The sequence below is a fragment of the Cyprinodon tularosa genome, unplaced genomic scaffold, assembly GCF_016077235.1.
Source record: "Cyprinodon tularosa strain WSP-4 unplaced genomic scaffold, ASM1607723v1 ctg252, whole genome shotgun sequence".
In the NCBI taxonomy this organism is placed as follows: domain Eukaryota; kingdom Metazoa; phylum Chordata; class Actinopteri; order Cyprinodontiformes; family Cyprinodontidae; genus Cyprinodon; species Cyprinodon tularosa.
Window position 1 is genome coordinate 355,512 of NW_024038939.1, and position 16,044 is coordinate 371,555.

Consider the following 16,044-nt stretch of genomic DNA (forward strand, 5'->3'; position numbering starts at 1 on the left):
ACTTACCTCCTCAATTCAAGACAAAATGTAATTGGATTACTTTTTTTTTTGCAGTATAGCTATTAGCTATTTTTTCTTAAAATAAGTGCATTTGTTCTTGAATCGAGAAGGTAGAAGGGAGGTTTCTCTAATGGAACAAGACGATTTACATTTAAAATAAGAAAGCACAATTACATTGTCTTATTTCAAGTGCATTTTATCTAATGATCTTATTTTACGAGTAAAAATACGCATTTTATTGGCAAACTATCTCATTTACCTGCTCAAATTAAGGGAAATACACTTAATTTAAGAAATGTTTTACTTATTTCTAGATCGTTTTTCCAGTGTGGCAAGAGAAAAACAAAACTGTTTAAATCAAAATGGAAAAGCTCATGATCCAAAGCAAAGCACGGCGGAGGCAGAGTGATGGTCTGACAGTTTATTGGTGATAACAGAAGATCGAGGTGTTCAGAAATGTATTGTGTGTTGAAATGAAGCTTAAATCCCACACTGGGAAAAATCTAAATCTAGATAAGTCATTTTTTCCTAAAATAAGTGCATTTGTTCTTGAATTGAGGAGGTACAAAAGACATTTTGCCAATGGAACGAGACAATTTACACTTAAAATAAGAAAACACAATTGCATTGTCTTATTTCAAGTGCATTTTATCTAATTATCTTATTTTAAGAGTAAAAATACTCATTTTATTGGCAAATTATCTCATTTACCTGCTCAAATTAAGGGTAAATACACTTAATTTAAGAAACTTTTACTTATTTCTAGGTCGTTTTTCCAGTGCATCTGTCCATTTTGTTGACTTGTTGAAAATAAAAATAAAAAAGGCCCAAAACAAAGAGCAGCTAAAGGCTGCAGCAGTGAAGAGCTGGCAGAGCTTTAAACAGGAGGAAACGCAGCATCTGATGATATCTAGGAGTTCAAGGCTTCATGGGATCCAACCAAATATTGGAAATTATTGTTTCTAATTAAACCAGGCAACATTTATTAAAGAAAGCAAAGAAAATCACAGCAGAAGTTCAGTTTTCAGCTAAAGAATCATTTAGTACGAGATCATATATCTAATAATGAAGGAAATTTAACTTCTATTATAGTGTTACAGCTGTTTTTATTTACATACTCTTTCATTTTACATTTAAACTTCCTCGCTATGCATCCAGCAGAGAGCGGCAGCTGAACTTAAGAGATGATTTCAGAGCAAAAGGCTGAAACAGTTGAAGGAGTTCAGGTCTGAAGATGAAGGCTGAGTTCTGTCTCTGTGCAAAGCTGAGATGCTGCACAGCTGCAACGCTTCCTGGAAGTGGAAGGAAGCCCCGATTGGTGCACCTCTACAGACAGCAGTCTAAATGCCTGCTGGGGAAGTAATTAGTTGCACCAGAGCTCCCCCTAGAGGATGTAGCCAGGAAGGAAGGAAAGGAGGAGATAAAACTAAGCAGTACTTCATTAAAATACTCGCTCTGCCCGGAACAGAAGCTGTTTTGCTACAGCTGGATCAACCCGACTGTGTGAGGGATTCTGGGCTTTCCTTCTGAGCCAGAATGTAGGCAGAGTTCTGGTTCCTAGCTGTCCTCAGCCTGCAGCATCTTCTCGATCTCCTGATCCCACTGGTCGTCTTTGTTGTCCGACTCGGTCACGACTTCGTACTCCTGGAGTTCCTGCTGCAGCTCTTTCTCCCAGTCTGGCGTCTCATCTGGATGGGGAATGAGGAAGACTTATGAACGTCAAAGTAGAGAGCGGGAGGACTCAGAATAAGCCTGGAGCTGGATCCCAGCATAACCAGAAGGTTTAGTTTCAGGAAGGCAGATAGTCGCTATCCTGAGACAAATTAATCCTAAAAGTTACTCTGCGAACCGTCTTTGGTTTGTAGCAGGATTTCATTCATTTATCCTTCTTCTATTGCACATTTAAGCTGAGATCAGACATTAGGAAGGCATCAGAAATGGTGAACAGGTGTTGTGCAAATACTCACAAGATGCGTTTAAAGGAATAGTACACCCAAAACATGATTAGCTTTCATTTTCTACTCACCCCCATGCTGAACAACACTCTGGAGTACTTTTTTGATATCTCAAATGCATCTGGAGATCTGGGAGGCTTCTTGCTGTCTGCTGACATTCAAATAATGGAGGTCTATGGCGCCCGAGGCAGAAAGGTCCATAAAAGTCCACAAAAAACGTGTCAATATTCCTCCACACTGCTCGTCCAATGTATTCCAAGTGTCCTGAGTGGGTAGCGTCCATAATTTACTCGAAACGAAGTCATTTAGAATGTTTTTAGAGCATAAACAGTAGTGTATAGGATTTCCTAAAAGCGCGTTCACGAGTCTACGGAAACCGCGGCAGACCAAACCAGATGAAAGTGCGCATTCAGCTCGGCAAAGAACTCATGCTCTTCCTCAACACTGAAGTCCGCAGACATTTTTCTTTCGTTGTTTCTTTCTTTGCACAGGTAAACGGCACATTTCTTCTTCTACGCTTGCATTATCGGCAGAGCAGACGCTGAATGCGCACTTTCATCTGGTTTGGTCTGCCGCGGTTTCCGTAGAGTCGTGAACTCGCAGGCTCGCGCTTTTAGGAAATCCTATACACTACTGTTTATGCTCTAAAAACATTCTAAATGACTTCGTTTCGAGTAAATTCTGGACGCTACCCACTCAGGACACTTGGAATACATTGGACGAGCAGTATGGAGGAATATTGACACGTGTTTTGTGGACTTTTATGGACCTTTCTGTCTCGGGCGCCATAGACCTCCATTATTTGAATGTCAGCAGACAGCAAGAAGCCTCCCAGATCTCCAGATGCATTTGAGATATCAAAAAAGTACTCCAGAGTGTTGTTCAGCATGGGGGTGAGTAGAAAATGAAGGCTAATCATGTTTTGGGTGTACTATTCCTTTAATAAAGATTTTATTTTAGCATCAGTTTTCACCAGACTAAAAACTTGATATCAATAAAACTTCAGCCCTAAATCACCCATATGATGCAACTAGGGCTGAAACAATTAATTGGATTAATTGTGAAATAATTATTGAAATAATCCACAACTAATTTAGTAATCGATTAATGGTAAACTGGTGAGTAGAGACTAAAACATGCCTTTAGCTGACAGAGCGATACGCATAAAGCAGTAATTATGTCAAAATTGTACAAAAAATGTATAAGATCATTTTGCATTTAAGTTAAAAAAGTTTTTGTGTGTCAATAATCTCTATCCAGAACTGCCTAAGTGGAAAAGTTTGAGTTTCATCTGGTTTAACCAAACCTTAAATGGCCAAGCTCCATCTGATATCAGAGATCTGATTGTTCCTTATGTTCCTAACAGAGCACTTCGCTCTCAATCCGCAGGTTTACTAGTGGTTCCTAGAATTTCTAAAAGTAGAATGGGAGGCAGATCTTTTAGTTATCAGGCTCCTCTCCTGTGGAACCAACTACCAGTTTTAGTCCGTGAGGCAGACACCCTGTCTACTTTTAAGGCTAGGCTTAAAACTTTCCTTTTTGATAAAGCTTCTAGTTAGAGTGGCTCAGGTTATCCTGATCTATCTCTATAGTTCTGCTGCTATAGGCTTAGACTGCTGGAGGACATAGGGACCCCTTTTTCATCATTCTGCTTCATTCTATCTCTATTCTCCCACTCTGCAGAATCTGTTAGTTCAATCTCTAACGTTCTGCTCTCTCTGCTTTTTCTCATAGTAGCTTCATCTGGTCTGTTCCTGTTTGGCTGTGACTCCATCCTGGAGAGAAATATCAGCTGTGCTGCTGCCATCAACACCTTTGTTCCTAGATGCTGGAGATCGGCCTGTTTTCCAGTGTAGTCCTGTTTCTCTGACTGTGACTAACTGGATGTGCTCTCTTCATCCTCTGACATGGGAGCTGGCTCGGAGCTCGTCTGCCTGGCTGTGTGTTTCCTGGACGGGGCCGCCTGTGGAGCTGGTTGACAGTTGCCTTTTGTATCTATGCTTCTTTTTCTATGTCTGCTTCTGTCTCCTTGAACCCCAGTGGGCCTCAGCAGATGGCCGCTCACACTGAGCCTGGTTCTGCTGGAGGTTTCTTCCTGTTCAAAGGGAGTTTTTCCTCTCCACTGTCGCTACAAGCATGCTTAGTGTGGGGGATTGCTGAAGAGTCAACGAGTCGATGCAATCAGCTGGTTTTCCTTAGATAGAAAACTTTGAATCGCTTTGACTGAATGATCTGGTTGAACTGGAAAGTGACCTGAGATGACATGATGTGAATTGGAGCTATAGAAATAAACTGAATAGAATTTTTGCATAAAACATGTTTTTATAATCTCCATATGTGGTTCCACCAACCAGAATGAGCACTTTGAGACGTCTCATTTCCTCCCATTGGTGGATAATTTTTACTTTGTTCCATTGATGAGGCCTTATTAGGCCCAACATCAACCTAAACTCACTCTGCTCAAAGTTATGTCAGCTGATTGGTTCACCTGCTCTGATTAATCCCACTTCCTCAAACGAAGCCTAATCCAATAAATAGAGATGCACGATATTGGGATTTTGGCCGATATCCGATATGCCGATATTTTAAAACTCATGTAGCCAATAACCGATATCGATACCGATGTTAAAGCTGGACAACAATAAGTAGTCATTGAAAATAGCAGTTTTGTTATCCATTTCTGACACCTTTGAAAAATAATAAACTCAAATATATTTTCATATGCTGATATCAAATAGATTTTTAAAAACGCGGAATCGATCTATTTTACTTTCAAAATCTGGTGAAATTTCATCGTTCTGTTACAAACTCTCGTGATATTTTGCAAATTCTTGTGAGATTTTGTTAGTAAAATAGATCGATACCGCGTCAATATATCAACATATAAAAATATGGCAACATTTGGTGAATTTTCGGGGAATTTCGTAGCATAACGATGACATATAGCAATATTTCATTAGTAAAAGAGATTGATATGGTGTTTTTAAATGGCAATATATCAGCATAGGAAGATATTGGGATATTTTAATGGATAAATATTTTTTCCCTCGTCTTTAGAAGTTTTTAAGTCTGTAAAAAAGAAGTTTTTGATGAAGAAGTAGTATTTATTTATTTATTTTTTTTTAGACTTTAGAAACTCAGAAGCTGATCAAATATCGGGTTAAATATCGGTGGGGTGGCCGATGTCCGATATTCAGTTTTAAGGCCGATACCGATAGGGGGCCGATTATATCGTGCATCCCTTCCAATAATCCAAACCATTTTACATTTGCAGCTTTAAAAAAAAAACAGATCGTGACGACGGGGCTGACCATCAGCAGAAGGGACGCTGTCCTTCTTGTCCAGCACCAGCTGCTCCATCTCTTTCCTCAGGTCCTCATGGTTGATCGCTGTCGAGTCAAAAGCGTCGCTGACAAACTCGGAAACTCCAGGACTTGTTGAAATCTCTTCCTCCTCCTCATGAGGGGCCTAGGGTTCAAGCAGACAGTTCAGGAAAAGTTAAACCACCGATCTTCTCTTTGTTCATCTATAAAATTCTCGATCGTTTAGCGATATTACCTTCTGAATGTCGCTGATGGAAACCGGTGGAGTTTTTGGTCTGACGTTGTCTGCAAAGCAGCACAACCATGTTTAAGGGTTCAGATCTTAAACCAGCTGCTGATCATTTAAATCAATAGAAAGATAGCCGCATTCCTAGGCGGTAAATTAAACACATTTTTAATTCTGTATCTCAGCTGCTTCTTTGTCACCTGAACCGGAAAAATTGGTACGTATGAAGTCATGGCACATAGATCTAATTTAAAAGGCCTGGTTAGCATGCGTGGCTCTGATTGAGGCCGACCTCAATGTCACGATTCAGACAGGAAGAGATGCGGCGGCAAATTAAAACTCATCAGCTTTGGGGAAAATGCAAAATAAAATCTCTGAATCACAATATAAACCAGGCAGGTTCACCTGTTGGGAAACTTTGGTGTGTTTGCAGCATTTAGGGTAGATAAAATACGCAATTAAAAAAAAGAACAGTATATTTAACCGGCGGTAGGAGCAACAGAAAACAGATGAGGTAAAATAATGATCCTCTTTTAACTTGAAGTAAAAAAAACAAAAACAAAAAACAGGAAAAAACAGGCGTTTCTTGTGCGAATCACTTTTATAGAGTTGCTTTACGTTGAACTGCTTTCAGTATGAAAACAAAAAGAGCTGCTAACCTTACAAAAAGAATGGCCTTTTAAGGCCTCAGTTAGAAAAACACTCTAAAGTCTATTTTCTGACTTTGAACTCGGTCTCCATTGGGAAAAATGTCCTTCACCTGTTCTGTTTTATAACGTGGTGCACAGGTGGGTGATGTCAGTTAAAATACAGCTCTAATAATGGTGCATCTGACTGACTGGCTGACTGAAAAAAGTCTCCAAAGATCCTAAACTGTTTTTTAATGTCAAGTTATTCCTTATCCACACTAAAGTTAAAGAGCTCTAAGTCTGGATGAGAAACATCTTTGCAAAACTGTACATAAAAAGAGCATTAAAGGAGAATTCCGGTTTTTAACACTTTTAGCCCATTTTCTGTAGTGTCCAGGATTAAATCGAATGATCGACACCAAAATTTTGACAATTGGTCCTGTCTCTGCTATTTGGCTCATGCAGAATCCCCCCCTGGCTGCTTCAGAATGGCTTCCATAGTGCATGTCCGATAATGTCCTTAAAACAACCTTAAACGTTCTTTTTTTAAAATATGCTACTCACCGGGTCATCAGCGCTGTTCAATGACGTTCCAAAAAAAGTTTCGTGAAGAAAAACCGTCCCTGTAGTGTTTTATTTAGCATTTTGTAAATCCCATTGAGTTCTGTTGGAATAGTCAATATTCCCCTGCCACCAGAAATGGAAATGGAGCCTGTTTACACAGTTGTAATCTTTTCTGCTTCACTCTGTGTACTCCGACGTCGAGGTGCTAACGTCTCTGTTAAACACTTTAAAAAACTCTGAAAATGGAATACGAAAGGTGGATTCTTGATTCTCGACGTCGGAGTACACAGAGTGAAGCGAAAAGACTACAACTGTGTAAACAGGCTCCATTTCCATTTCTGGTGGCAGGGGAATATTGACTATTCCAACAGAACTCAATGGGATTTACAAAATGCTAAATAAAACACTACAGGAACGTTTTTTCTTTACGAAACTTTTTTTGGAACGTCATTGAACAGCGCTGACGACCCGGTGAGTAGCATATTTTAAAAAAAGAACGTTTAAGGTTGTTTTAAGGACATTATCGGACATGCACTATGGAAGCCATTCTGAAGCAGCCAGGGGGGGATTCTGCATGAGCCAAATAGCAGAGACAGGACCAATTGTCAAAATTTTGGTGTCGATCATTCGATTTCATCCTGGACACTACAGAAAATGGGCTAAAAGTGTTAAAAACCGGAATTCTCCTTTAAGGAATAATGACACCTAGTGGTTCAAACCAGAACAACAGCTGCTACGCTGCAAAAAATCTAAATCTTGATAAGTGTTTTTGTTCTTGAATTGAGGAGATAAAAGAGACATTTTGCCGATGGAACAAGACAATTTAGATTTAAAATAAGAATCGATCTTACTTTAAGTGTAAAATGATTCATTCCACCGGCAAACTATCTCATTTACCTACTCAGATCAATGGTAAATACACTTAATTTAAATTTTTTTTAACTTATTTCTAGATTGTTTTTCCAGTGTGATCCTGGCACCCTTAAGGTCTGGTTCTCCTCCGCAGCAGTGTGTCGCAGTGAGCTAGTTGCAGATATTTTTGATTTCTGCACTATGTTATTCCACGCCACAACGCCAGAGGGCCAATCAGGAACTAGCTGTGGGTCTAGATACGGCCGAGGCGGAGAGGAAGTGGAGGCAAGTTTGTGCGACAACGGAGGGACATGAGGGCCAAAAAGAGCGGAGATCCAGGTGGGAAAAGGGTCCCAGCGTTCTCGCGCACCTCGCTCTGCTAGCTGGTAGGGGTGTAAATCACATCCATCATGGCGATTCGATTCAGTATCGATTTCTTGACGATGTGATTATTTTCAATATTGAAGAACACACCACGATACGATTCGATTAATTGGTTCTTTTTTTTTTTTTTTTTTTTTTTTTTTACACCTTACAGGTGCAAATGTTTCAAATTTGAAATAAATCAATGAAAGCTGTAACATCGTTATGCTTTTTTTTTTTTTTTTTTTGAGAAACAACAGCAAATAACAGAAGTAGAAAAGTTGTACTCCACCTTTTCCTATTAAATCCTCATTCACTGATAAATAATAATACCCCTGCGTTATAGATTCTGCTTCAATACCTCGGCTCTAGACGCCCCGCCCCCTCCACAGACGCTCCGCTGCTCCTCTAATTGTAGCTGACCGCAGACAGGAGGCCGGCTTGCTTTGTTTTTATGACCGAAATTGCGTAAAACAACTCGTGAAGTTTGACCCGCTAGAAGAGCGAGGTGCGCGAGAACACTGGGACCCTTTTTCCACCTGGATCTCCGCTCTTTTTGGCCCTCATGTCCCTCCGTCGTCTGACTAAACTCGCCCCCACTTCCTCGCCGCCTCGGCCGTATCTAGACTCACAGCGTGTAGCACAGACCACGCTTCAATATTGAGCATAAATCAAAAATGTCTGCATCAAGCTCACTGCAACACACTGCTGTAAGAGTATAACCAGGAAGCGAGGTAGGAGGGCAAAATAGGTTTAGCGCCACCGCAGCACGGGAGGGAGAATTACGCCCAGGAGCAAATGGATAAAAATAGACCGGAGGAAAAAAAAAAATGAATCGATTCTCTTTCGGACATGTCGATGCATCGGATCGTCGGCTGTTGGATCGATGCATCGATACGAAACGATTATTATTTACACCCCTACTAGCTGCTCCATCTTCAGTCGTTTTCCAAAATGGCGGTCAGACAAACAAAACAAGCCGGTAAGGAACCAAACAGGAAATACGCATAGAGTAGAGCGGATGCAGATCTGACCAATCAGAGGCCTCCTGTCTGCGGTCACCTACAATATTGGAGAGGTGCAGGAGAGTGTCTGCGGTAGGGGCGGGGCATATCTGACTTCACTGCGACACACGCAGACAATCTAGTTTCTGAGCATAAATCAGCCTTAAGGCTCAATCTGTGTACCTCAGACTGTAGCTCCTGTTGCTAACTGCTACCCTTCACCTTTCACAGGGTCGATAGCAACAAACTCTATCCAGGGTAGAAAGGGAGCTCCAGACTGCTGAGCTCAATCCAGACGGTCTTTATTGTAAAGGCCAGAAACACACTGAATCCGATTATTACTGAGTTTTCTTTAACCAGGCTGTTGTAAATCCAAACAAAGCCAATATTTCTCTGATTTTCCAGTCCTATCCAGACCTGGACGTTTCCATCACCTAAAGGAAAGCTTTAAACTCCCCTAAAGCACATTACCGGTCATGAAGCCATTGGATGGAATGTAACGACTCAAACCTTTTAAGACGATGTCATCAGGTGAAACGCCGTCTCCGCCCTCCTTCTGCTGCTGGTGGGCGGCCAGCGCGGTGAGCTGAGCCGACTGTTTGATCAGAGACACCCTGTAGAAGTAATTCCTCCAAAACACCTCCTCCTTCACCCTGTCCAAGGAGAACCAATGGAGATCCTGGTCATTTCAGCTCCTCCGCTGGTTTCTGACCTTTTTTTTGGCTTTGATCAGGATTAATATCCCATCAGATGATTCTCAGTCAAATCTAATTTACTGGAACACTTTAAAGACGACGACTGCTGTTTAAACTGATTCATTAATTTGTTATTTAAGCAGCAGAGCAGCCTGGATGTTCTCCCATTCAGCATCCCAAAGCAAACCCCTGACTGGTTCTGGAAGTTCTGACCCTTCGCAGCTGTAAAGCCTTACTGTTTGGGAACTAGGTCGAAGCGCATGCGGTTGAGAAGCTGGTCCTCCTCCAGCATGACGGCAGCCAGCGGGTACATCTGCTCCATGTCGAAGTGGAACTGGACGCCGGCCGGAGGGTCGCGCAGGAAGTTCCGCTTGTCCTAGAACCAGAGAACCCAGAGATGGGATATAAGGCATTTAGGATGACACGGTGACGCATCAGAGGGGGGTGTGACTGCTGCTCACGGCGGAAAGAGCCAGGATCTGCTGCTGGATGGTCTCTTCCTCGTTGTAGCCCACCCAGGGAGGCACTGCTGCTTCTACACAGACATCAGCACACAGGGACACAGTGAGTCACACAGTCTGATCGCTGAAAAACACACCTGCTCAGGTGGGATTCCTTAATGATTCACAGATCTATATATTAAGTAGCTTCAAATTAGTTCTGGTGCCTTATGTTAACGGAGGAACCTGCTTTCTAACTAATATCACCAGAGTTCAGAGCTCACAAAGAACAAATGTGGCTTCAATGCATAGACGGCTTTTTAATGGTTAAAAGTTACTTATAAACTTAAATTAAGAATTCTCCTATTTATATGGAATGTTTTCTTTCAAAAACAGCCTTAACTTTTTGCCGAACATTTAGTCCTTCTTGAAAAAAGTCATAATTATTTAACAAGGCGGGCACAAACTATCTAAAATCCACAGTGTATTATTGAGCCATATGCACAGAAAAAAAATCTAAATCTAGATAAGTTTATTTTTTCCTTAAAATAAGTGCATTTGCTCTTGGATTTAGGAGGCAAAGGAGCCATTTTGCCAATGGAACAAGACAATTTACACTTAAAATAAGAAAAGACAATTGAAATGTCTTCTTTCAAGTACATATTATCTAATTATCTTATTTTAAAAGTAAAAATACTCATTCAATTGGCAAAATAGCTCATTTATCTCCTCAAATTAAAGTTAAATACACTTAATTTAAGACATTTTTACTTGTTTCTACATCATTTTTCAAGTGTGTCCCTGAAAACCAACGGCCAATAAACACGCCAAGAGTCCAGAACACAACAAGCTTCAAAAAGATGCTTCAGAACGAACTGACCTGTGTATATTGTATATTTTACTCTTTTTCATGTTCCTATTATTTCCTAATGTGTTTTTAATGGTTTGTTCATAAAGTAATGTAATTTCTTTATGTGAGGACCCCAGGAAGATTAGTGGCCATTTATTTGGCAGCTAATGGGGATCCTAATAAAAATAAACTAAACCAAACCTACAGTCAGAATTCTGACTTTTTTTCTCAGAATTCTGACTTTTTTCTCAGAATTCTGACTTTTTTCTCAGAATTCCGACTTTTTTCTCAGAATTCCGACTTTTTTCTCAGAATTCCGACTTTTTTCTCAGAATCCCGACTTTAATCTCAGAAATGTGACAATAAAAAAAGTCAAAATTCTGAGAAAAAAGTCAAAATTCTGAGAAAAAAGTCAAAATTCTGAGAAAAAAAAGTCAAAATTCTGAGAAAAAAAGTCAAAATTCTGAGAAAAAGTCAGAATTCTGAGAAAAAAAGTCAAAATTCTGAGAAAAAAAGTCAAAATTCTGAGAAAAAGTCAGAATTCTGAGATTAAAGTCAGAATTCTGAGAAAAAAAGTCAAAATTCTGAGAAAAAAGTCAAAATTCTGAGAAAAAAGTCAGAATTCGGAGATTAAAGTCAAAATTCGGAGAAAAAAGTCAAAATTCGGAGAAAAAGTCAGAATTCGGAGATTAAAGTCAGAATTCTGAGAAAAAAGTCAGAATTCCGACTTTTTTCTCAGAATTCCGACTTTTTTCTCAGAATTCCGACTTTCATCTCAGAATTGTGACAATAAAAAAGTCAAAATTCTGAGAAAAACTTTTCCCGTTCTATTCTCAAAAAAAAATAAAAAAATCAGTTAACTTTTTTTTTTTTTCAGTGGCCCTAATCGTCTTCCGTAGGAAGGTGCTGGCTTCTACTCGCATGCATCACTGCCGCTGCGAATCGGGAACATCGCCACCAGAGGTGTCAAGTAAGTAGGTTTAAATAATTAGTTACTGCAAGTTTGAACACAAATATCTGTACTTTCTACTCCTTCCTTCGTCCAAACTGGCCGATTATTTCTATACACGCCGATAAAGACGTGATGTAGCAACAGAATAGAGAAAATCAAGAGGAGAATCTGTCCAACTGGAGCCCACTTTGAGTATCGCAAACCACTGATGGCATCACAGATGCAGACAGGAGGCTGCAAACACAGACATTCTCCTTATTTAGACTTTAAAATAACATGTTAATTATTTCAATATGGATGCTGTTTGCAGCTTAAATGCTGTAAATACCAGAGAGCTAAGGATATTTAACTATTTATGAAAGACTTGTAATCAGTTCAATCTGTATTATCTTGTCTAAAATGTCTTAAGACAAAAAAAAAAGAGGATTCAGTATATTTTATGTTTTTATACCAACAAAGGGAAAATTAAACCTACTTATCTGTGTGTTTAAGCAAGTTTTGAAAAGTTATCTGTAATCAAACAGCAAACGATGCACTGATGACGTCCCTCTGAGCTGTTCCTACCTGATCGTCTGGACTTCTTCTCTTGGACAAACTTCTCCTGCTCCTTCTGGAAGTCTCCCAGGATGGTCTGCAAATACACCAACAGCAGAGACGCCGTCATTCACCCGCCTGTCAGACGATGAGGCGATCGGCGCCCTCACACAAAACCACACAAACTCATCTGTGTAGAAACAACATCCCATAAAGCAGAGGAGGGTAAAGTGCCTTATCTATGATGCCGTCGATCTTCCCTTCCTCCACCGTCTTCCTGATGGTCTGAGCCGTCCCAACCACCGACTCCGACAACTTCTTGGTGGCGCTGGACGCAAAACTGAAGATGAAGCCTTCAGACGGAGGAAGCAGAAGAGAAGCAGAGTGTTAATACGCACCATGGGAACAAAGAGCCGACCAGAATAGAACCAGCAACTTCTCCTGTGACCCAGTTTGTTCTAGTAGAGACCACAGTAAAGAAACACTAAAGTAAAACCACAGAAATCAGAAAATTAACGTCCAATAGCTTGGAAGTAAGCCGTTCTTCTTGTGCTTCTCTTTCAGTACATATCATCATCATCATCATCACCATCATCATCCTCACCATCACCATCACCATCATCAGCATCACCATAATCATCATCATCACCATCATCATCATCACCATCATCATCACCATCATCATCATCATCACCATCATCATCATCACCATCATCATCATCAGCATCACCATCATCATCATCATCACCATCATCATCATCACCATCATCATCGTATCATCATCATCCTTTAGGTTTTTCCTCCTGCCCATGTTACCCCTTTAAAAGGACCAAGGACCAGCCAAGGACCGGCCAAGGACCGGCCAAGGACCAGCCAAGAACCAGCCAAGGACCAGCCAAGGACCAGCCAAGGACCAGCCAAGGACCAGCCAAGGACCAGCCAAGGACCAGCTAAGGACCAGCCAAGGACCAGCCAAGGACCAGCCAAGGACCAGCTAAGGACCAGCCAAGGACCAGCTAAGGACCAGCTAAGGACCAGTCAGGGGCCAGCTAAGGACCAGCCAAGGACCAGCCAAGGACCAGCCAAGGACCGGCCAAGGACCAGCCAAGAACCAGCCAAGGACCAGCCAAGGACCAGCCAAGGACCAGCCAAGGACCAGCCAAGGACCAGCCAAGGACCAGCTAAGGACCAGCCAAGGACCAGCCAAGGACCAGCCAAGGACCAGCTAAGGACCAGCCAAGGACCAGCCAAGGACCAGCTAAGGACCAGCTAAGGACCAGTCAGGGGCCAGCTAAGGACCAGCCAAGGACCAGCCAAGGACCAGCCAAGGACCAGCTAAGGACCAGCCAAGGACCAGTCAGGGGCCAGCTAAGGACCAGCTAAGGACCAGTCAGGGACCAGCTAAGGACCAGCTAAGGACCAGCCAAGGACCAGCCAAGGACCAGCTAAGGACCAGCCAAGGACCAGCTAAGGACCAGCTAAGGACCAGCCAAGGACCAGCCAGGGACCAGCTAAGGACCAGCTAAGGACCAGTCAGGGACCAGCTAAGGACCAGCTAAGGACCAGCCAAGGACCAGCCAAGGACCAGCTAAGGACCAGCCAAGGACCAGCTAAGGACCAGCCAAGGACCAGCCAAGGACCAGCTAAGGACCAGCCAAGGACCAGCCAAGGACCAGCTAAGGACCAGCTAAGGACCAGCCAAGGACCAGCCAAGGACCAGCCAAGGACCAGCCAAGGACCAGCTAAGGACCAGCCAAGGACCAGCCAAGGACCAGCTAAGGACCAGCCAAGGACCAGCTAAGGACCAGCCAAGGACCAGCTAAGGACCAGCCAAGGACCAGCCAAGGACCAGCCAAGGACCAGCTAAGGACCAGCCAAGGACCAGCCAAGGACCAGCTAAGGACCAGCCAAGGACCAGCCAAGGACCAGCTAAGGACCAGCCAAGAACCAGCCAAGGACCAGCCAAGGACCAGCCAAGGACCAGCTAAGGACCAGCCAAGGACCAGCCAAGGACCAGCCAAGGACCAGCCAAGGACCAGCTAAGGACCAGCCAAGGACCAGCTAAGGACCAGCCAAGGACCAGCTAAGGACCAGCCAAGAACCAGCCAAGGACCAGCCAAGGACCAGCCAAGAACCAGCCAAGGACCAGCCAAGGACCAGCCAAGGACCAGCCAAGGACCAGCTAAGGACCAGCCAAGAACCAGCCAAGGACCAGTCAGGGGCCAGCTAAGGACCAGCCAAGGACCAGCTAAGGACCAGCCAAGAACCAGCCAAGGACCAGCTAAGGACCAGCCAAGAACCAGCCAAGGACCAGCCAAGGACCAGCCAAGGACCAGCCAAGGACCAGCTAAGGACCAGCCAAGAACCAGCCAAGGACCAGTCAGGGGCCAGCTAAGGACCAGCCAAGGACCAGTCAGGGGCCAGCTAAGGACCAGCCAAGGACCAGTCAGGGGCCAGCTAAGGACCAGCTAAGGACCAGTCAGGGGCCAGCTAAGAACCCATCAAGGAAAGCAGGGAACGTTTTAGAACCTGTTCTTGACTCACTGGAACTTTTTTCTGCCTTTTAGACAAATAGTTCAACCTTTGATCATACATCTTTTGTCCAGGAGAAGCTTTGAAGTTTGACCGTCAGGCCGGTTTAGTGAAGCCAGCCTTCCAGCAGTGGCTTCAGTGGAGCTCTGAGGTGACTGACAGCTGAGGTCTGTTAATATTTAATACTTATTTAGGATTGTTTTGATCGACCATCTTGGACTGAATACATCTTTAAAAACTGACTCTTCAACTTTCAGTTGATTTAAAAGCTAGATTTCCCTGGGATCTGCTGGGACACATGATTGCTGTTTCACAAAGATCCAAATAAAATGTTTAATGAGGAAAAACAGTTCAAACAAAAAGCTGAAAGCCAGAAATAAACAAGTCCTCCATCTTTCATAACCAGCAGAGTGGAAGTAAACCTCAGCTGCTTCCTAACTTTAACCAAAAGCTACATTTATAACAATAACAGTTTTTTCCTCACCACCGAGTCCTTTACTGTGGTCTGGAGCTCCTCCGATCGTCTCTTCTGGCTCATCATCGCGCTCAGCTGCTTGCTGTTTGTTTACCTCATTCTGGGCTTCAACCACCTCCTTCTCCTCCTTCTCCTCCTGCTCCTCTGACGTTTTCTCCAAACCCAGCCACGTCCCGAACCCTTTAAACATCCTGCTCCGATAAAACAACAAACCAGGAGAACAAACAAATATCACAAAAGGGACGCTGGCTACGAACTCAAACAGCACCAAAAAAAAAAATGGTTTTGATGCAACCAGGAAGAGGTGCGTCATCAGAGTTCTTCTTCTCTGTGGAATGTGTGGCGGTGGCTCGCTACTGCCGCCCAGTGGTCACAAGACGGTAATGAGATTTGTTTACTTCCTTATTACTGCAACCTAATAAATCAGAAAATAATAATAATAATAGTAATTATTATTATACTATTGTTATCATTATACCATAATAATAATAATAATAATAATAATAATAATAATAATAATAATAATAATAATAATAATAATAATAATAATAATAATAATAATAATTATTATTTAATATTAAGAATATTAAAAATATTCTTAAATACGGTAACTAATGATTGACTATTTGGGAGTTCTACATCTTAAAAAA

The 16,044-nt window shown here is 42.2% G+C and overlaps 1 protein-coding gene across 1 annotated transcript; it reads right to left on the reverse strand.

Moving 5' to 3' along the window:
- Positions 1-1,152: 1,152 nt before the first annotated feature.
- syap1 (synapse associated protein 1) lies at positions 1,153-15,714 on the reverse strand. Its single transcript, XM_038288360.1, has 9 exons — positions 15,404-15,714; positions 12,622-12,740; positions 12,418-12,484; positions 10,073-10,146; positions 9,848-9,987; positions 9,427-9,569; positions 5,514-5,563; positions 5,267-5,423; positions 1,153-1,688 (listed from the first exon to the last, which is right to left on the reverse strand). The coding sequence occupies exons 1-9, from the start codon at positions 15,705-15,707 to the stop codon at positions 1,558-1,560; spliced, it is 1,185 nt and encodes a 394-aa protein (XP_038144288.1). The 5' UTR covers positions 15,708-15,714; the 3' UTR covers positions 1,153-1,557.
- Positions 15,715-16,044: the final 330 nt, after the last annotated feature.